At 40.8% G+C, this 21,608-nt stretch overlaps 1 protein-coding gene across 2 annotated transcripts in view; it reads left to right on the top strand.

Annotated features, from left to right (window-relative positions):
• The window catches only part of LNX2 (ligand of numb-protein X 2), a 59,543-nt gene that overhangs the window by 23,145 nt on the left and 14,790 nt on the right, over positions 1-21,608 (top strand). For both annotated transcript variants that reach the window (XM_082278728.1, XM_082278727.1), the window contains exons 2-4: positions 9,663-10,194; positions 17,893-18,131; positions 19,173-19,372. In XM_082278728.1, the coding sequence (XP_082134854.1) occupies positions 9,794-10,194; positions 17,893-18,131; positions 19,173-19,372 (840 nt within the window). In that variant the 5' untranslated portion in view covers positions 9,663-9,793. The remainder of the gene's footprint in view (positions 1-9,662; positions 10,195-17,892; positions 18,132-19,172; positions 19,373-21,608) is intronic.

Here is a 21,608-nt window from a genome sequence, read left to right as displayed (position 1 = left end):
CAACTCAATGTCCACTTCCTTTTCTGAATCCTGTCTGGAGGCCTCAGATCAAGCAGTAGTCTACTGTGTATGTAAAGACCTGTTTGCATACAAAGTATTTAAATGGGTTTAATTTAAGATAATATTTGTATATTTTAAGACTACAACTTCTAGATCTAACATGTTCTTATTATGTAAATTTTGCTGATGTGTGGAGCCATTTATTTTCAGTATCTGTACAGAGTACGTCTGTTGCAGTATGACAGGTAGCCTAACTGGAAGGTCCAAGTGTAAAGGTTTTAATTTCTGAAAAGCATCCTACAAAATAATATGGAGGTATTTAGTGCAAGTAATGTTCTGCCTTTTTTGTGTGCCCAAAGCTGGGTCAGGCAGCTGGCTCTGAAAATAACCTTTTTACACTTACCAGAAGGAAAGTTCCTCTTGGAAATTAACTGGAAATTAAGTTATGTACAGCAGCAAAGTGAAATGTCTTCAGCAGACTTAATAGGGAGAGGCATAGCCATCATCCTCAAGTGTTAAGAATCAAAGAACTTGCCTTTATTGTGGAGTTAATTCAAATGATGGCTATTGCATGGCATCCTAACATAATTCCCGGGCATGAGTAGAGACTACTCAGGCATGGCAGTGCTTTTTGGAATGAGTCACCTGCTTGCCAAGGGATGGCCAGAGCCAGCCCAGCTTTCTCTGATCCCTGGTTGTGCTGGGCTGCAGACCAAGTGGGGCAGTTGTGGTGGTGAGTCGGTCACTCTGCATGCAATACCGCTGCTCATGGGCAAGTTATAATTTGGCCTGCACCTAGGTAACCTGAGCTAAATACTCTTTTGCCTGTGGGCTTAAGGCAGCTCTTATTTTCTTCTTTTTCTTGAGAGTTCTGATGTGGTGATACTTGTTTTATTTTATTAGGGAGAAAATAAGCAGTCTCTAGGCAGGGCAGACCGGTTTAGGGGGTTGCCTTAGCTCATCAAGTGATGTTCCTTAGCTGCTGGGATTTGGCAGGTTGAGGCTGAAAATTGAAGCTGCCAGCTTCAGACCAAGTCTAGAGCATCCTCTGCACTCTTTCTGCTGTACTTTCAAGTTTCTTCCTCTGGCCATGGGTTGCCATGGGTTCCTTGCAGGCCATGAGCACTCACTCCTGCAGAGGACTCTGCCTCCTTTCCTGCAGAAGGATGACAGTGTGTGGCTTATAATTTATCTGAGCTGTCTCTAAACCATGTCCTCTTGGCTCTATCTTGCACAGATCTTAGAAATGCTTGTTTTCTAAGAGATTGGAGCTTTTTGTTAGCTTAGGAGGTAGCTTCATTTTTTTTCATGCTACGTCTAAGCTAAAAAACTGCTTAGTAACAGCATAGTTAACCTTTGAAAATAGCTTTCATCATCACTCAAGTTGTGATTGATGGGGGAAACCAGCTGTAACAAGTTGTGCAAGGTGGCATATGCCTGAAGGAAGATATGGGATGATGTTTCTCCCTGAAAATAGTTAAGTCCTACAATTTAACTATTCAGAAAGTTCTTTCATCCTTTCCACCCCTCCACCCCCAGCTTCTCTCTGTCATCAAAGCTATTTCGTGATTAATCCCAGTGCTGTCTCCCTGGATTTCCTCCATGCACACCCGTAGGGATGGGGGCTGGTTATAAAGAAGTGCAGAAAAAGGGAACATAGCTCTCCGATGCCTTTATTTTCTTTGAATCACTACTGCTCCTTAAAATCTGAATTAATCAAATCAAGTTCTCTCTGTACATGTCCAGGAATGAGCTACGTTTAATCTAGTTAAGTGTATTCTGTTCATCCACAGAAGTCCCCGTTTCAGGGCAAAGTGCGTAGGGGAGGGCTTTCCAGAAGGTTTAGCATCTTGATGGACAGCTTTCTGCTGCCTTCATCTCTCCCAGCAGAAAGGGTGGCACATATGGCAAGGGCTGGTGGACAGATTGCACGGCAGAAAATATCCATGGCAGATAAGCAAATGTTTTACTCTTTCTTGCTTTTCTCCTCTGCTCCATCAGCGAGAAGAAAGCCTCACTGATTGTCTCCTTTTCATGGATTTTTGACTGTTGGGGAACTTTTTTCACTTCCACTGGATATAAAAGGCCACCTGTTATAGCAGCAGTAATTAAGTACTGCTTTCTTTATTCTTTTGGTGCTAGGAAGGAAATTTGGTTTTGGGTCTCCTGGCAGGTAAGTCTGCATTTCTTCACTTCTATTTAGTTTTGTTTCTTTCTATTTACTTTTTCGCTGCTGCAAAAATCCAGAAATGAATTTAGGAATTTGGAGGTTTCTTGCAGATTTTTTTTTAATGCACTTAAACCTAAAAGTTGCAAACCTGCTTGATTGTTGAGAGTCCTTGGAGCATCTTGATTCCCCAGGTGCTTGTCCTGTGTTTGGGGGTTCCTGCCATGGGATGATTGCTGACACAGAGCAGGATTAGCTCCCAGAAACAGGCACATCCCTTTCCACTTAACAGAAAATTTAATGTACCTCCAGAAAATTGATCTTCTTGCAAATTGTAAAGGCAGCTCCTACCTCTCTTATGAAACATAATGGCAGAGAAAGGCAAATACTTAAGTAACACTTTGATAGGGTGGGCAGCAATGCCTGGAGAAAAGAGGGTGCAAGTTCAGGTTCTTTAGTGGGGTTTGTGCTTCCTGCAGACCAGGACAGCTGACTGGCCATCCAAACCTGGGTGGCTCTCATCTAGCTTGGCTTGTGTGTCCTACTTCCTCCTTTTTCAGCGTTACTCTTGTTCAGTAGGACTATGCAAAATTTAATCCGTTGATGTGTAGATGTATCGTTGTTAAAGATTCATACTTGCCTCCTTTTCTTCTGTTCTGAGATGATTTATCGGATGTAGCTCTGTATTTGCTATAAAGAATGGATATTTCATTGCAGGGACCTCTGTATAGTCACAGTCCTTATCTTTCCTGTCTCATTCGAGACCAATTTGACGAAAGTAAAGCTATTTTAATCTCCTGGTCTCAAAATAGAAGCCATTCCATTTGTGCCATGAAGATGGCTGCAGCAGGATCTTTGTCTGGTAGAGCAAAACCTTCTGCCTGCTTGTTTTATCTCTGGGCACCAAGTCCCCCTTTCCTGTCATCCCCTGATGTTGAGCATTCCTGGGTTTGAGGTGGTGGTTTTGGGAGGTGGGCATCATTCATCATCTCTCCTAAGGATGGTCAGTCTTGTGCTTCCCCTCGGTTTCCCTTTCCCAAGCATCTCTTCGCTTTCTGGTTGCTCAGATCCCCTCGACCTCTGCAGGCAGCTGTGGGGCAGAGAGGGCAGCGCAGACAGCGCTCCTTGGTCCCCCTGCCTGGCAGCGACTCACACCCCTGTACAGCAGGGACCCTTAATGTGGCGATGGTAATTAAAGCCCATAGCCCCCAGTTGCCACGGAAACGCAGCACTCCACAAATACGAAACACAACTTACAGTCTTGTTAATTTTCCCAAACGCTCCTTATTTGTCAGCTTTAAGCAGGGTTTCATGTTGCATCCTTGAAAAATGCTGTACTGTGAAAATACCCAGCAAGGGAATGTGTGCGCACTTTTTTTTTTTTTTTTTCAGGAATTTCTTATAAAAACCCTCACCCCTGGGGCAGGGAGGGAAAGTTGTCACCTGTGACCTATTGCCTTTGCAGTGGTGATGCCACATCAACACCTGGTGTAGGGCTGACTCCTTGTCTGTGAGGGCATTCTTTTGATGGAACAAAAAGACTAGCAAAGAGGCAAAAAAAATCTCCGGAGGAATGGTTTTACTGCAAGCCCAGCATTGCCTGGTTGTGGTTCAGTGGAACAAAGTCACCATTCAGGCACAATATTATTTAGTCTGAATGTAAAAATTCCAGTCATTCTGCTGAACAACTTAAAAACATGGAAAAGGTTGCTCATCAGCACAAAAAATAGGTGTATTGGATAACTGGCACGCTGTGACAGTGGGACTGCAGCTTTAGCAGAAAGTGTCCCAGGCTAATTGCTGTGCTCTGTCCATCTCTTGTAGATTTTTGACTTGGAGCTGCCAGGTGCCATGTTTTGACAAAAATTTCATTTGTTTGCATTTTCAAAAGAGGAGGAGTCTAACAGGATTATTGCCTCATAAACTTGGACAAGGATTGAATCGGGATTTGGTGTTTGAAGGCAGTGCAGCCCTTGGATATCAGTATGATTAACATAGATAAGTAAAGTCAATACATGTTGCATCACTTGTTTGCTATATGGCTTTAATATTAAAGCAGAGATTGTATCTAATGAGCTAGGTCATGCTTATTGGGAGATGGGAAATAACATTTTTTCCCTGTGGTGATGTTTGCTAGCTATTTTTTCTCATTATGTTTTTTATTAATTTCTTCTGTCTTTTATTCTTCCACTTAAGCTAGGGTCTGCTTTGAGAACAGTTAGAAGTCATCAGCCTGATTCTGTAATTTTGTGAAGAATACTGGACTGGGAACTAAGAACTAATGTTTAATTAATGTTATGATGTGGTTTTAAGCAATGGTTTTAACCACTGTCTAGTTACCCTTTCCTGGGGCTTATGTCGATCCACTCCTGACTGCTCAGAGAGCCTTTTCACAGCTGTGGCATTTGAATGAAGCAGGGGAATTTGGGAATTATGAGACCCTTCCTAGTTACCTTAGGCAGTCAGGGGCCACAGAGAACAGATTTTGGAAATCCTGTGACATTTTAAAATTAAGCCAACCTTTCCTGAAATCCAGGGTGACGGCTGTGCTGTTGTTCAGAGTTATTGATTGCTGTGTGTTATGTATCGCCTTGCAAGGTCAAATCTGCCTGCCCAGGACAGGACTGCCTGAATTTAGGGTCACATGAAACCTTTGCTGTGGCTGTTACAATTTTTTCCATATGCTCCCTTTCCACACTGGAGATGGATAAGGAAGGGTTATACTAAGGCATTCCTGTGATGCCAGCAGGCAGCAAAATTTTGGGATCTCATCTCCTCTGGGATGAAGAGGAGAACCAATACCCAGTGACCTTTAATCAAGGGGAAAATACAAGTGGACAGTTTTTCACTTGCAGCTGCTTTAAACTACACAGTAGAAATTAATCATTGATTCAGTGGTTAGAGAGATCTCTGTGCATCTCATACATCCCTTCTGGTTAGAGTTTTCAGGTGCAGAAATGAGATTTGCATCCCAGCCATTTTGGGATACAGGGACAATGGAGTCCTCCAAAGGAACAGGGGTGTCATTCATCTCAGGGTGTTCTTTTGACATTTGCTTTTGGTTGAGAAAATTGCATAGACAGTTGTAAACAAAATAGAAAATTGGGGTATATTAAAGGTAATTTTTAAAGAGATTAGTTAGTAAGATGGATGTTTTGCATAGTTGTTTACTTCTGGGGTATACTTGGGTTTTTTGTAGAATTTTGAACAGTCAGTTAATGGGCTGTAAATCTCTAGGATTTTAATAAGATACTTTAGAAATAGGTTGCTTAAATCTCTGCGACTATTAATTGCAAAATACGTTTCCATTAACTTCAAACTGGAACTAGTGTTAATTATTTGTGACTTATGTAAAGACAACTACAGTTAAAAGGTTAAATTATTGCTACAATTCCAGTTTGTTTGTGGTTTGCTTTTTTTAATTTTAATAGCGCCCATTCAGACAGAAGGAATAAACATTGTGGAATCTGATGTAGGTATAAAGACTGACATCTTCTGCTTTTGTAAAAATGTGTCGAGCTTCTCCAGAGAATGTTTGTTGAATCAATAAATCAGAACTAGAGGAGGCCTAAGGATAAGGCTGTCTTTTTCACTATAAAATTTCTCTTGCACACACTCCACTTAAAAAAATAAAATAAAAATTTGCACAGCTGGATGTCCAGTCTTGTCCAGTTCCCAAGTAGATTGTAATTTAAAACTGAAAGCAGGGCACCACCTGCACTATTTGACTGTTTCAATGAAGTCCTGGGAAAATTACTTTCTAGGGAATTACATGACTTGAATAACAGGCCTGGCTGCCTCTTTTACCCACTTCATATTTTTTATAATTCTGGTTATTTTTCCTGTTTGCAGCTTTCCTGGGCTGTTATCATCCTGTGGAGCTGGTGATCTGCTGTGATAAGAGATACAGAAAATAATATAAGGGATGCAGAAAGAGGGTCGAAGTAGGGTATTTTAAATGGCAGTGCTCTGGTATTGTGGATTTCAGGGATATAGTACTTTACATCAGGGAAATGTAGTCCTGGCCCGTCATCCCAGCTGTTGCTCAGACCACACATTCTGTGTTTGTGAACTTTGTAAATAAATTGATATTTTGCGCTGGGAACAGATAGTAAAAAGTCCTTAGATCAATAATGAGTCAGCCACAGCGTATGAACAATAAAACTCCTGGTGAGTGTTTCCTCAGTCATGGAATGGGCTTGCCTCAAGTACAGCACAGCAGTGTGAAAGTAAAGAAATCTTGATTTTTTAAAATTTTTTTTTTGGGGGGGGGGGGGGGGGGGTGGGGGTGGTGGTGTCTTTATTTATTTATTTATTTTTGTTGGTTTGGGGTTTTTTGGGTAGTGCCAGTGGGATTTTTTTTTTTCTTTTGAATCTTCATGCTGTAATCCACAATTCCTTTCTTCCACAGCACTGCTGGCAGAGAGGTGGTGGAAGGGTGGTCACATCCACTGCAGAAGAGGTGGTGGACTTAGTTTATATGGCATTTATTGGTGGTTTAAACTACCAGGGCACTGGCAGCACCGAGGCAATGTCGGCTGCCACCAGGAATAGCTTGTCTCTGGCCCAGGGTAGCACCTCTGCAGCAAAGCACAGCCCAGGGCATTGGTCCCTGCACCAGCAGCATTCAGACACTGGGATGGGTCAGCCCTAGGAACAGGTGTGTCTGCTCACCTCCTGCAGTGGTGGGCAATAAAGTGACAAGCTCTTGTGATTTCAGTAAGTAGAGCCTGTCTCTGGGTGTACCTTCTCTAAGAGAGAAGGCTTGTCATTATAACATGGCAGTGAATGCCTGGTTGCTCAGTGACTTCTCTGCTTTTACCGTTTGTTCAAAATTTATAGAGACTTGCTAAAGTTTTTAACACAGAAAAGGATTTAATTACAACCTCCTAAAAGAGAAGTATCTTTGACCATAGCCAGTCATAGAGGTCAAAATACCTCATGGGTATATTCACTGTATGACACTGCCTTGTGCTCTGTCACAGACTGCCATGTGAGTTACATTGACTTCAAAGGATAGAAACACTAGAAGCCTTCAAGGAGGTGAATTTGGGATGCTCACTCTCAGGGGTCCTAACTGGATCTCCAGTACAGCAGTGCACAGAATTGTGCTTGGGTTTTTCCATAGCCTCGCTGATGGTCTTCAGCATCCTCATGGGGGAAGGTCAAGGGGCAAGTACTGATATCCGCACTCATCATGACCAGCATGAAGCTGAGGCAGGGGAGGTTTAGGTTGGATATCAAGAAAAAGCTTCTCATCTAGAGGGTGGTTGAGCACTAGAATGGTATCCCCAGGGAAGTGGTAACAGCACCAAGCCTGACAGAGTTCAAGAAGAGTTTGGACAATGCTCTCAGGCACACAGTGTGATTCTTGGGGTGTTCTGTGCAGGGCCAGGAGTTGGACTCAATGATCCTGATAGGTCCCTTCCAACTCAGAATATTTTATGATTCTGCATAACAGGACTTGGTCCTTTGTTGGGATTTTGGTTGCTTGGAGAAGGAGGGAGATTCCTGGTCATAGTCAGTAGTAGCAACAGGTCTACAGTTTGGACAGCACACTTGTATAGTGGTTTTTGCTGCCTGTTCTGCGTGTCACTTTGCTCTGCAGGGCCTGTTGGTGTTGCAGGTACCCCCGAGCACAATACAACTCATGCCATATATTCCTCCCCTGGTGCCTTGAGTGACAAAATAATTTGGTAAAGTCATAAATCAGTGCTGTGTTTTTTCTAGAACATTTATCTGGTTTATTTTGCATTACATAAAGACCAGCCATTAGATGGGTCTCATCCCTTCTGCATTAATCCAGCAGCATGAATGCAGAGCGAGAGAGCTGTGGTTTGAGCATGAGGGCCCCATGCGCTGCTTTCCTTATCTGCTTTCCAGTCTTTGAGCTCTTACATAATATGTTTAAGACTGGTTTTTTGACTAATCTCTTTTGGGGTCTCATTTTGCATTCTTAGTCTCCAGCAACAAAGAACTGCTATGTTCTTCCCTTGTGAAATCCTTTCCAGAAGGTGCACATTATCTACTACGAGACAGGGCAATGATGAGCATCAATTTCCATGGCAGAATAGGAGCCTGGATTACAAATTACTATTTAATCCTTTTTGCGTCAAAGGATATAATAATCCTTGTAAAATGTGCTCTAAGTCTTGTGCTTGGCTGTGTGAGGTTAAGGGGCAAAAATCAAAATAGGGAATCTCATAGAATGTAAGATGGGGAAATGTATGTGTTCCACATGAATTTCAGAATATGTTTAGAACTGCATTTCAACAGCCAGAATAAAGATGATGGGCTGATACCTAGACTACTAGTTTTCATTTCTCTGTATGCTTGCTACTACTCTGCTAGAAAACAGTAGGTCTGTCATGAGCGTTGCTTGCTGAATTGCAATAAAGAATTTAGGCACAAAGTAAGCATTGCTCTGATTTGATTTTTTTTCCTTCCCCTACAAGTGAGAACGTTTACCAAAACTAACAAAGATGGAGGTGTCTTAAGACTGTGAGGAAATTTGTTTTATTTTTTAAATCATGAGGCTGTGTGTGTCAGGCAATGTAATTCTGTAAGGGAGAGAAGGGTAAATAAGGCTGGGAGGGATAAGGATTTAGTGTTTGAAATTGCAGACTGATGGCTGCACAACTTCCTGCCCAAGCAGCTATTTTAAGAGGGGCAAAGTTTAATAACATAAAAAGTTTAGAAAATAAATCCCATGGTGACAGACCTACAGTCCTTTCTTGCCACACTGAGTATGCTGTAACTTTGTTAGGTAAAAAGCAAAACAAGGAAGTTGTTTGAAATCCGTAGTTTCATATTACTAGTTTATTCCATATTTTTACTACTGGCCTCTGTACTGAATCAGATGGGGCGTACTGGATAGAATCCTTCTTACTGTGTAGCAGTAAGAAGGATTACTTAGTCCTTCTTACTATGTAGCAATCCACAGAGAAAACCTAGAAGTAAGTGATGATTTATCTGCAATATTACTAATGGAAGGAACCAGGGTAAGCCGTTTGCTGTTATTTTCAATGCAGTGTATTTAGAACTTTGCTAATAATCCAATATTCTGTATAGTCAAAATCCTAAAAACAGAGTAGAACCAGATTAAAATTGTTATCTCATATTAAAGAACACATTTAATTATTTGATCATATAACCATCATTCCACGATAAGGTATTTTTGTGCCAGCTGCTAATTGCATGCTTCTAAGTGTGACAATGCATAATGCGATGCCCTTGCTGTCACAAAATGGTCATCTTGCAGGTGAAGACTGTGCACTGCAGCAGCCCTTATGAAGCCATAAAATGTTTGTGTTGTAAAAGGATTCGTATTTGTGGATTTTTTGTTGTTCTTTTCTATGACAAATTCACAGAAAACAGGAATATTCCCCGATCTATCTAGCTGTTGTATTTTGGTAAACCCAGAAGTCAAATGTTTTGAAGAGAACTTCCATATTTCCTGTAAAATGAAAAATTTCTATTTCTTTATTTGTTGTAGAAAATGACACTTGACTGAAGAGCAAATATAAGTCACCCTGGAAGAAGTTGCTTCGCTGTGAGCTTTACATGAGTATCCCCATCCTATGAAAAGGAAGAGGAGAAGGATCCGTCAGCCTTCTTAGCTGTAAAATGGGGACTACAGGTGATGACATGGCTGCAGTGGAGCAGAATGCCTCCTTGAACCCTCTGTGCTTTGAGTGTGGCCAGCAGCACTGGACAAGGGAGAACCATCTCTACAACTACCAGAACGAAGTGGATGATGACTTGGTCTGCCACATTTGCCTTCAGCCCTTGTTGCAGCCATTGGACACTCCCTGTGGACACACTTTCTGCTACAAGTGCCTAAGGAACTTTCTGCAGGAGAAGGATTTCTGCCCATTGGATCGAAAAAGACTCCATTTTAAACTCTGCAAAAAATCCAGCATCCTCGTTCATAAACTGTTAGACAAGCTCTTTGTTTTGTGCCCCTTCTCTTCTGTGTGTCAGGAAGTGATGCAGCGATGTGACCTAGCGGCACATCTTAAAAACAGGTGAGCGCTGCAGGTCTTGCACTGCATTTTCCCTACACCCTTGTTTGTGGCCAGTTTGTGTAGCAGTAGAAATTGGGGGCAGGAGAGGGGGAGAGTTGGTGGTGGCTTTTAAATTCACGGCAGAAGACCGTAGGAAATGGTCAGTCTGTAACTGTGCACAGGCAATGCACTGGATTACCCTTTTTTTGTACATCACACCAGAAAATAGTGAAGAATGCTTGGTGATAGCCATAGGGAGAATGATGTAGATCATTAGAGGTCTGAAGAAAATGATTTATCAAGAAAAATAAAATACAATGGCAGTTGATTACAATAGGGGGAAAAAAGCTGGGGGGGGAATTAAGAGATGTGCAGATTCTGTCTGCAAAGAGGAGAGAAATGGTGCAATAGGAGCAAGAATATTAAGTTCAGATTTTAGGAAAAAAAGCTTTACAATGGTTGGGCACCAGCATAGATTGGTTAGGTGGTAGTTGTCCATTCCCCATTTTTAGAAGTGTTTATGAACACGTTAAACAAATTTTCATCAGGAATGGTTACATCAGAATTGGTTCTGAGGTAGGCAGATGGACATGGTATCTCTCAGGATCGGTGGGCCTTCTCTGCCTGCCTTTAGTCCAGTCCAGTGACACTGGTGACCACCCAGACGGAAGGGTTCATTTGAGAGGTGCACAGACCTCCTCCATGGACTCCTTTCCAAGTCTTGGTCTTTGTCCATTTGGATACTCTTGGAGACCATCTTCAGGTGAACAATGATGTTGCAGAGGACATTGGGAGCATGTGCGTGGTGTGGGTGTGCGTGCAGGCAAGTGCTCTGCAGAGAAGGGGAAAAGGACAGACACCACCTGCCTTGGAAACTGTTCGTTTGCATTCATACTTCCAGTGTGCCCTCTTCCTTTTTCCACACATCCTGAGCATTCTGGGGATTCAGAGCTTGGGAGGACTCTCGGCATGCATAACATGCAGCAGCCCTGTGGACTGTGGTGAGCCTGGATCTGCCTGGGTATTTTTCATTGTTGTAGTATGGTGTCCATGTCAGGGAGGTACAGGGACTAATGAGGAGCCTTTCTCTCTAGATTTTTATCTTCTTTAAATTCTCCATGTGGTTTCCGTGTTAGCTTAAGCACTTGCTTGTTTCCTTGTGGCAAGTTTCTGATCTAAATGATGACGTGGGAGTCATGAGGAGGCCTAACTATTTTATGATTTATAATCCTGGTATTAAACTGATTCAATTTTAATAAAAATCAAAATGCTAGCAAGACTGCTGCTAAATATTTGATTCGTCTTCTGGTTTCTCACAGTCATATCCCTCACCTCTTCAGTCCTTTTTCCTTGGCTGACATCATCTTGAATGATATTAGGGCTGTTTACAGCAGGATCATGTAGTTTATTTGTACATAGAACACTATGTATGCCCTCTTTAAGTATATGTGAAATATCCATTTACTTAATGCACAAGGTTATTATGGAATCCAAGTGAGCTGAATCACAGGCTTTTCCTGTTTGTCGACTGGAAAAAAGCTTTCTGTTGCAGAAGGCTGCTCATTTTCAATTCCTTCTGTTGTCTTGGTTATCTTGGCTGATACACATTTTGAGTATATGGTGATTTACAGTTTCCAATTAAGTTTATTTGCAAACATCTGAACACCTCTAAATTGTCATTGCTGACATAAATGATGGCAGTAACTGCATAGTTTGAATTTAATTCTATATGGATTAGTGAATCCAGTAAAATTCTACTGCTGATCATTACATTTAGGAAAGAAATACAAAATTCAGTATTACTGTAATTGTCAGCGTTGATTAATATAAACCAGTCTCAACACGCCTTTACATGAGCTGGTTTCTGTTTCTGAGAAAAGCAGTATGGCTGGTTAATTTTCACTGTCTAAAAACCTTCACACTGGGGTTTTCCAGTGTTTTTTTAATTGCCTCCATTTGAGCATAAAAGATGGAAGAAAATGTCATTGTATCCACCAGGTGCCTCAGACTGTAAGGTTACCGCAAAATGCTCCCACAAGGAGATGAGAGGCATCAGACACAAACCTGATTACTTCACAGTCACTAATTGCACTCCATGATACCTTGTTGCACAAAGAAAATACTCTTGATTTCTTAAACTCTTGAGTTTCATTACATTACTTGCAAACTTGGTTTTTAAAGTAAAACACAATACATGTAATATGATTTAAAGGAAAGAACCATACGAGTAATGTACTGTTTTTCAGTCACTTGGTATAGAAAATGTGTTAATGTTTGGTAAAGTTAAGTGCCAGTTTCATTCCCTGTAATCGTTCAAGGCAAGACTGGATGTGGATCTCAGTGCCATGATCTAGTTCACATGGTGGTGGTGTTCAGTCATGGGTTGGACTCAATGGTCTCAAAGGGTTTTTCCAACCTAGTTAATGCTGTGATTCTGTGATTTCTAAATATCAAAGGTAAATTTATGAGAAGAAAATCCAACAAAAAGTTACTGAGATTTTCTGTGTATGATTTTAATTTGGTTAAATTCTTACGGGTTTTTCAGAACTGAAAAAAGTCCATTGTACAAAAACATACTGTGAAATTCTCATACAACTTTATAATGAGAGGGTCAGGTATTGTGTTTATGGCTTTTGAGTTAGGCTTTAGCTTTCACCTCCTGTATTTCCCTATGGTAGCTTAAGTTATCATTTTGGATGGAGCCATTTTTCTGACCGGGCAACATTGCAGATAATTTTATGTCAAGTTAAGTTTGAACTTTATATAGGATTGCCTTTTTTGGAATTGAAGAAACAATTGGGCTATTCATTGTGTGTCACTCAGCATGCTTAATATATGGATTTAGAGTAACAAAAGCCATGGGAAAACAAGTTGTAAAGGTACACAATTTTATCATATAAAATCATGGCAATCTCAGTTATTTTGGTGTTTATGACAGTGTTGGTGAGTCCTGTTCTTCCCACCCTCTCCCGTGTTAGCTGCAAGCACTGTCCCTGCCTGGCACTTCAAACACCAGAAGTGAAGAGGATCTATGGGATTTAACCCTCTTTTGAGTAAGTGGATAGGCAACAGATTCATAGTTTTTCCATGCCCTATGGGTTCTATCCATTGCTTGAAAGGTAAACAATCTGTGGTTGTTCTCTGCTCTGAAGCTTGTTGACAACGTTGTAAGCTGCTCTTGGGTGGGAGAGAGAAGTATGCACCAAAACCACTCTTTTTTTATTTTTCCTTAGTCTTCTCTGACTCCTAAACCTAGGTAACGCCTGGTGCCTCATTTCCCCCATTTTCTTCTCTTTTTCCCTTCTTTTTTTTCCCTGTCAAAAAAAAACCCCCAGACACTTAACTTTCCAAAGCAGCATCAGGTTTTACTTTGAATTGCAGCTGTAAATCTTGCCAGAATTACTGCTTAAGGTCGTTTTGCTGGCAAAGTTTTATGAGCAATAACAAAGGCACTTGGGTTGCTTCTTTGCAGTCTTTGCTTAAATACAGCTCCTGCTTGGAAAATGATTTAGTGCAACTGGTTTGAGGTTATTTAGTGTGTTTGCTTTTATCAAACCACTAGACTGGGCAGAAGCTGATGGCGTAGGTTACAATGAATTCTTTCTTTTCAGTAGTCAGTGAGCAAATGTGTTTTTCAAGCTCCTACTGTTATTCCACAGAAATACCCTGTAAACTACATCTTAATTTTGTATGAAAGCTCTTTTTATCAGCAAAGAGGGATTGCTGCTAGTGTTCCAAGAAGTCAGCTTTTAAATGAGAAATCCAGCAGACTTGGCAGTAAAAAAACCCAACAAAAACCCACCAAACAAAAAGAGCCATTTTTCTTCTCTGTCTGATATGAATTAAGAAAAATTGAAGGTAAAAGCTATACTTTGTCACCATCCAGAACTGAGCAGAAGCTGGTGCTAAAGAGGGTAGAGGAAGAAGTGGAATATAAGCTGAAGCTAATTTTACATCCCTAGAATAACTGCCCTTCAATCTTCCCATTAAATAATATCACTCAGTTGCTTTAGCATAGAATAGTTTGAGTTGGAATCTTTCTCTTGAGCATCTTGTTTCATGAAAGAAATTAAGGAATTTCTAAATATTTTTAAAACAGTCCTGCCTTTGTTCTTGCTCCTAGACAAAGTATTCTGGCCTTGTAGGTAGATTCAAGATGCCATTTCTATAAGTTTGAATTGAACCCTTATTTATGCAATTTGTTTTATGAGAATGTTTTCATGAGTAAAGGAATCCAACCTTCAAAGCTTGTTTTCATCATGAGATGCCCATCTGTGTACATAACTTGTTACAAGATTAGTCCAAAATGCTTTTTATCCCAGGTATTTGGTATTAGTGAAAGTGTGCCCCTCTGGAGATTTATTGGAACTTTGTAACTGTTAGAACTGCTGTATGGTTTTGCTGTTTGTGAATAATACATTCTTACTGCCAGTAAAAATCTTTTTATGTTGCAAGTGAAAAGGAAAAATCTCCGTTTAGATCTGCTTGAATACCAGTACGGGGCTTTGCTGCTTGGTAGGCAGCATGCTGTGTTTAAAGACCTAGGAACTGGCATCCCATGAATTAATGTCTCCACTAGACAACTACTTTTTTGGCAATGCAGTTGCACTATACTAGACTGAAATTCAGAGTCTATTGCAATTACTGGTTAATTTGGGGTAGAATCTGTGGGGTTTTCCCCTTTTTTGCCTCATACAGTGCTGCGCAAAAGGGATTCCGCTGAACTGAGTAGGTGTGCTCAGGAGGCTGTTTACATTTCTTGATGCTAGCTTTTGAAATGATAATTAAACATCATTGGCAAAAATAAACCTCAAATCTATTTATATTTTGTGTGATGACTTTCATCAGCTGGCAGGTAATGATGGGAGAATGTGCTCTGTGAAGGAGGGTGGAGGAGGACCTGGCTGTGGTTTAGGAGGCTTTGACAGAAATAGGACACTTCCAGGGATGAGTTTCATGCTGTCCTGGTTTGACACAGCTTAAAAAAACCCAAAACTCCCAGGTGTGCTTTGCCACCTCGAGCAGGTCTTTTGAGCTCCTCAGGCCTTGTGAGATGGCTGAGTCAGAGTCAACAACAGCACAGGGGTTTGGTAGGAGGTACCTAAGGAAGTATCTTGCTCTAGGAAGTAGTCCAGTAAGGCTGGACTCTGATGTCAGGCTCAGTGGGATTGAAGCGTGGTTCTCTGACAGTGTTGGTTTCTGTTCATTTGCCTCCTTGCTGAAGGAGCACCACTTTTATAGCACAGCAGTTCAGGGACAGCAAGGACACACGGCTTGGGGTGGTTTTGTCCTAAATTCTTGTGAATCAGTGTGTGAGAGCATGTCTATCAGAGCTCCCAGCAGACAAAAGGTTTTCTCTGCAAGAGCATTTACCCCTTGCTGTGTTGCTGCCGAAGTGAGTGATGTTGGAGACTGTTCCTTTATTTTATTTCCCCGTTGACCGTGTTAAGATTTGAGGGAGCATGTGGCTAACCCGTCAAGTTAAAGTATGTTAGAAATACTGAGGGAAGTGATAGCATCCTTATTTTTCTTGGTCTGGTCTTTTGGGACTTTTGTGTTGAGGTTTGCATTGTGAAATGGTCGATGATAGAAATTTCCTGGTGATTTTCACCTGTAATTGTGTGTCTCTATCACCAGACAGATATATTGGCCAATCAGTCCCACTGTGCCAGTGGTTTTCTGTAGTAAATACTGTCTGGGCAGAGCCAAAAGACAGGGTTGTGTTCCATCATTAAAATAATAGAAACATTTTCACAAAGCAAAACCTGTCAAATAATTTTCATCTTTCATGCTTACACTTTCTTAGCTTTGAAGAACAAAATGACCAGCAGTTGCTTTGGGAAAAGCCCCAAGGAATTATTTCTGAAATGCGTCATGTCATAACGTGAACTGTCTCTAATGTATGGTTTTTTGCATATTTCAGAGCATATTTGGTTACCTTTTTTCTTTTCTTCTAAACATGGAGAAGGCAAAGCTCCAGGGAGGCCTTATAGCACCTTTCAGTATCTAAAATGGATGTAAGAGGGCTGGAGAGGGATTTTTTGTAAGGGCATGTAGTGATAGGTCAAGGGGAATGGCTTTAAACTGAAAAAGGGTAGATTTAGGTTAAATAATAGGATGAAATTCTGTTCTGTGAGGGTGGTGAGGCACTGGAAGAAGTTTCCCAGAAAAACTGTGGCTGCCCCATTGCTGAAAGTGTTCAAGGACAGGCAGGATGGGGCCCAACCACAACCATTTCTATCATTCTGTGTATATCGAAAAAAAAAAAAATAGATATCATGTATTTACAACGTGGCTGGGGGTCACAAAAGCTTTATCAACATTCTTTGGATCTGAAAACTTTGTTAGCAGGTTATCTTCAAAATCCCTGCTGAAACAGTCTAACCATATAATTATCAAATCCCTTTTACAGAATGTCAGAACAGAGTCATGATTCTCAAAACATTCTGGTTTAACAAGTTAGGATGTCATTAGGCTGCTGCTGTCTTTTACTCTGTTGACACATTTCTTCTCTTGCAAAAATAAATAATTTCTTCTTTTGTTATAACAATCTGCCAAATTCTCAAACACTGAGTCCTTTCAAGAATGTGATTCTTTTTTTTCTGGGACTGCTACAGTATGAGTGTTTTTTAGGTGGTCAGCACCTTCAGAAGCAGGAACTTTAAGGACATCGAATACTCTAAGACGTGATTTATCAGACACTGGCAGAACTGTCACAGAGGCATATGTAAGATTGATGTCCACATCTAATTATGTACATGTAAGTGCAAAATGATTCGATAAATGAAGACTTTCCATGAATTTGCAACATTGTGGCCCTTTTATGCAATAAACTATTGTAGGCTTTTAAACATAACCCAAAAAAAAAAAAAAATACTGCATTAAGAGTAATGGAAACTCAAAAAAACTGAGTTTGTAGTGAGAAGCATCAAATGCTGAGGGAGCATTGCTGCGTGAGGGAAACAAAAAATTGCACCTCCTATGTGAAGTCAGAAATTAAAAACAGGAGATAGGAGGGAGATGTAAATGCCTTCTACTGGTCCAAGAGGAAATGATGAACAGAGCTGTTACTTTTGCTAAACCTTTCATACAGATTCCTAGACAAGCATAATTTTCTTTCAGTATTTCAACGCTTAGATTGCAATATAGGTAAAATTTTCATGTCTTTACTCCCTTGAATGAGCCCAGGAAAATATGATGCTTACTTCTTCTGGCTTACTAAGGTGAAAGGAGATGGCTTCAGTGGGACTCCAGTTGTGTCTTGGAACAGGGCTTCTCTTCTGTGGATTTTTTTTGACCATCCTGTTTAATCTTTCCAGCAAGGTTATCTTCCAGAAATTGAAATGTACAGAGTCCACCTTCCAGTGGAAGGTGTCCCTGTCCATGGCAGAGGGCTTGAACTAGATGATCTTTAAGGCCCTTTCCAACCCAAACCATTCTATGATAACAGAGTAAGTCCATATTCAGAAGGTGTTATAGCACATTGAGTTCATGGCCAAAAGACTACCTAGTAGAAGTTTTGTGAGGAAAGCAGTAATGGGGTTTTGTCCACTAAAACATATTTTGGCCTTAAAATTCAGTGTGTTTAATATTTTTTTAAGGCTGTGTTTAAAGCTGTGGCTTTGAAGAAGACTAATTTAATTTGATGAAGTACTTGGGCATTTTGTGCTACAAATAGGGCTGCAGACTTGAACCATGATATAAATGTTGTCTTCTCAGGTGTCCTGGGGCTTCCCATCGGAGGGTTGCTCTGGAGAGAAGGAAAACGAGCAAGCTGCAAGCAGAAGCAGAGGGCGAGAGTGGTCTCGGCGGGCTGGAGCAGCCCAGCAGTTTATCTCCGGACGCTGATCAGGGAATAGTGCCAGCTGAGCAGAGCTTTACCTCACCCGCCCTTCCCGTGTGGACAGATGAGCCCAGCATCGACAATCCGCCTTTTGAAGAGAACACAGTAGCAGACAGTATGTCATCACTTATCTTCTCAAGTCTCTTTTATCAGATGTGGAAACATTTGTGGTGTCAGAGCTTGTCTCTTACCAACTGTGAATGTGCACCTTCGGCTCTTTTCTTTTGCAATTTCTGGAGAAATATTAGTGGGTTTTGATTATGTGCAAGTTTACAACTGAGATAAAGTCACAGGAAGGAAAGAAATACCTGAGTGTGTGCCAGCTACTGTGGTGCTATATCATTTATTGTGTCATGATGCAGTAGTTCTTGTTAATCTGCTAGTGGAACTGGCCTCACAAGTGAGATAGAAGGAGTGTAACCTTTGTAAAATTACAAAAGTTGTTTTCTAAGATGAGATTTGTTTTTCCCTCTTCACCCTTTCCCCCCAATTGGATCAACAGCCTTCCCACAGATGGAGCGCTGTCCTGCTCGAGACAATAGGCAGTTGAGTTACTCCTGCATCCAGCTGCACCAAATGAGCAGTAACACCTTTAGCATCTGGGATTTTTGAGAGGAAGTGCTGAGCCTTACCACAGAGGAAAATGGTCCTGTCCCCTTTCCTCTGTATTTGCCATCCTTTAGCATTCTCCTTTTCCCTTTTTAGTCGTATCCATGTTTGCTTCAGAAATGGGCTCCTTCAGTTAACCCAGTAACTCAACAGCAGCTCCTAATGCAATTGCAAGACAAAGAGGTTATCGTGGAGTAACCCCTAAAATACATTTTTATCCTCATCACCAAATGCAAATCCCCAGGTGACCCAATGAAGCATATGAAATTTATTATAAAGGATGGGATCCAAAGGGTTCAGAATATCCTATTCCAATCCAAATGACCCCATTTCAGGAAGCATGGATGCTGCTAAGTCATTAGAGAGCTGTTTCTAACAAGCTAGGGGTTTCAACAAGTAGTGGAACGGACTCATTTGCACTGGTTTAGCTTTTTGTTAAACTGCTGCTTTGTGACCTGTCTACATTATCTTTTGGTGATTTATTTTACTGAAAGCGAATGAGGTAGAAAAGATATTAATTGTCTTTCTTTTTAAAAATAATTGGCAGCAAATCAACAGCCACCTACCTTGCCTGAAGGAGAGATCACCACTATTGAAATTCATCGGTCCAATCCTTATATTGAATTAGGAATTAGCATAGTGGGTGGCAATGAAACACCTTTGATCAACATTGTCATTCAAGAGGTTTATCGAGATGGGATCATTGCCAGAGATGGAAGACTTCTTGCTGGAGACCAAATACTTCAAGTATGGAACCTAATTACGTATTCTGTCTGCTTGCTTTCTATTCACTCCTTGCAGAATTGTTGTTAAAATGAGATGGAAGATTTTCCTTGTCAGACTATGTTGTGTCAGTGTTAGCTTTGCAATTATCAGTTGGAAAGCAAATTAATATTCAGAGCAGAGCCTGTTGTTCTAGCACTTTTGGCTATCATGCTTTATGTTGTTTGTCGGACCAGTCTCTGGCATTATCTTTCCTCCCTAGCATCTGTTGTCAACGTTTAAAATACAAGTTTATTTTTCTGTTTTTAAATGTTGTGGGACTTGGTCCTTATTTCAACTTTATGCATGCATTCCGAAGGAGCCCAAGGTTATTTCTGGCTAGCAAGTTGGCGTAACTTGTCCTATGTAAAAAGCAATTTGTGGATTGTAAGGCTGGCTTCATTTAAACTGTTATTTTAATCTGGCTTCACTCTTGCCTTCCAAAAGCCGAGGCAGTTGACCGGCATCTTTCAGTATATATGAAAGACTCAGTGATAGCCTTCAATGGAATGATTTAAAGCCAGGTGCTATAAGTGTTTAAAGAAAAAAAATAAACAAAATGTAAGTTGTTTTTGATTGATTGTGTATTTTTGTTTTGGTTTTAAGTAATTAGCCACAGGCAGTAGAAAAAGATAAAATTCTATTAATTTTGAAGTTTAAATTTTTATATTTGGGGAAGGGGTTGTTTATAGGACACTTTAGAATGACAGTAACTGCGTGCTGCATAAACAGAACAGTCATCCAGCTTCTATTTTTAATCATTCCACCTGAAACAAATATATTATTGTCAATTCAAAATTACTTCAGTAAGAATGTTTGCTTTTGATCTGGCAGCCTAAGATCAGTCCAAATGTAGTTGTAAGCCTTCTTCATTTCACTGTTTTGAAATCAAGCCGATAGAAGTAGCTTAAATACAGTAGTTACCCTTGGAAGGAAATCAGTTTGCACTTCAGAAAATAAAGTCTCTTTTGAGAAATGTGCCTTTTTCCTCTCTTGGAGTGTAAGCATAGTGGCTGGCCAAGAAAACAACCCAAGAGGTTTCCAAGATGTTGCCTTTTCAACAAGTAATTGCAGACACTGATTGAATGCTGCCTCATTTATTTTTATACTAAGGGCTCTACTTGTTTGACAGAATAGGGAGCTTGAGTTCCAGTGAAGCTTTGGAAATTCCTGCTGTTTGGGCAGGTGTCAGTTACAGTTTCCAAAGCCATAAATGGCAGTGAATTGACTGTAAATAGGAATTTACAAACTGCAGTGAGTCTTCCCTATCAACATCCTGGCAGTGGGGCTGTCAGATGCTAAGTGGGTGTCCACGAGAGTCGTCCTCTCATGCCAAGGGAGAGGTACAGAGGGCAAAACCTAAATTTTTAGGGGAGCTAGAATAGCTTTATTTCTTTGAATTTACCTGTGCAGGTGCTGAGCTGTTGTATTAAAATGATCAGGTTCAATCTCTGCCATCTGTAATTAGGTGCACTTAGGTGCAGCTCAGCATGCACACTTTGGTTGGATATTTCTGAAAATGTCTTCCAGGGCTTTTATGAGCTGTAAAGGTCTAAAAGAAAGAGCCAGAAAGGACTGTGAGGTGAAACTCAGCATTTTCTTGCCCAGTCAGACAAGAAGTATTACCCTTTTAAGAGCTGTGGGAACAGCATTTAGTAACAGCTACATAAAAGCTTGTGTTGTCTGCAAGGTACAGATAGGTGCCTAACATTTTCAAAGTGCTCTACAAATTGTCGCTTTTTTGTGCTGGACTGTGACTGTAATTCATGTGAAGCATGTCCTAATGAGAATCTCTTTCCCCAAGAAGTGATAAGGCTATTGTATTCTGAAATTTTGAACTGCCTTTTAGAAAGAATTACATTTTATTGCATATATTCTTCTTTGCCCTTTGAGTGCTCCTATATTTTATGTATTTACTTTAGCTAGCTACAGTTAAAAATAAAAATGGATTTAATTTAAGGGTTTTGCTGGATGAGCCCTAGTGGTTTTTGCAGGAGGCAGCTCTAAATGTTATTTCTCCTAGCTATGCCTCTTTTCCCTCTGCCCAAGGTTTACAACCTGTCTCAGGGCTGTAGCAGAGCAGGACACCACCGTGGTTCTGTCTGAGCTCATGGTGCTGCCAGCAGCTATGGCTTTGTGCTGGGTTTTGGGCTGGAGGTGGCTCAGGGAGGGGGCAGTACCCCTTTACCATTTGGAAACCACCACAGCCAAATGGTTTGGC

Source organism: Coloeus monedula (genome assembly GCF_965178545.1).
Source record: "Coloeus monedula genome assembly, chromosome: 3".
Taxonomy (NCBI): domain Eukaryota; kingdom Metazoa; phylum Chordata; class Aves; order Passeriformes; family Corvidae; genus Coloeus; species Coloeus monedula.
This window is presented reverse-complemented; position numbering and strand designations above follow the sequence as displayed.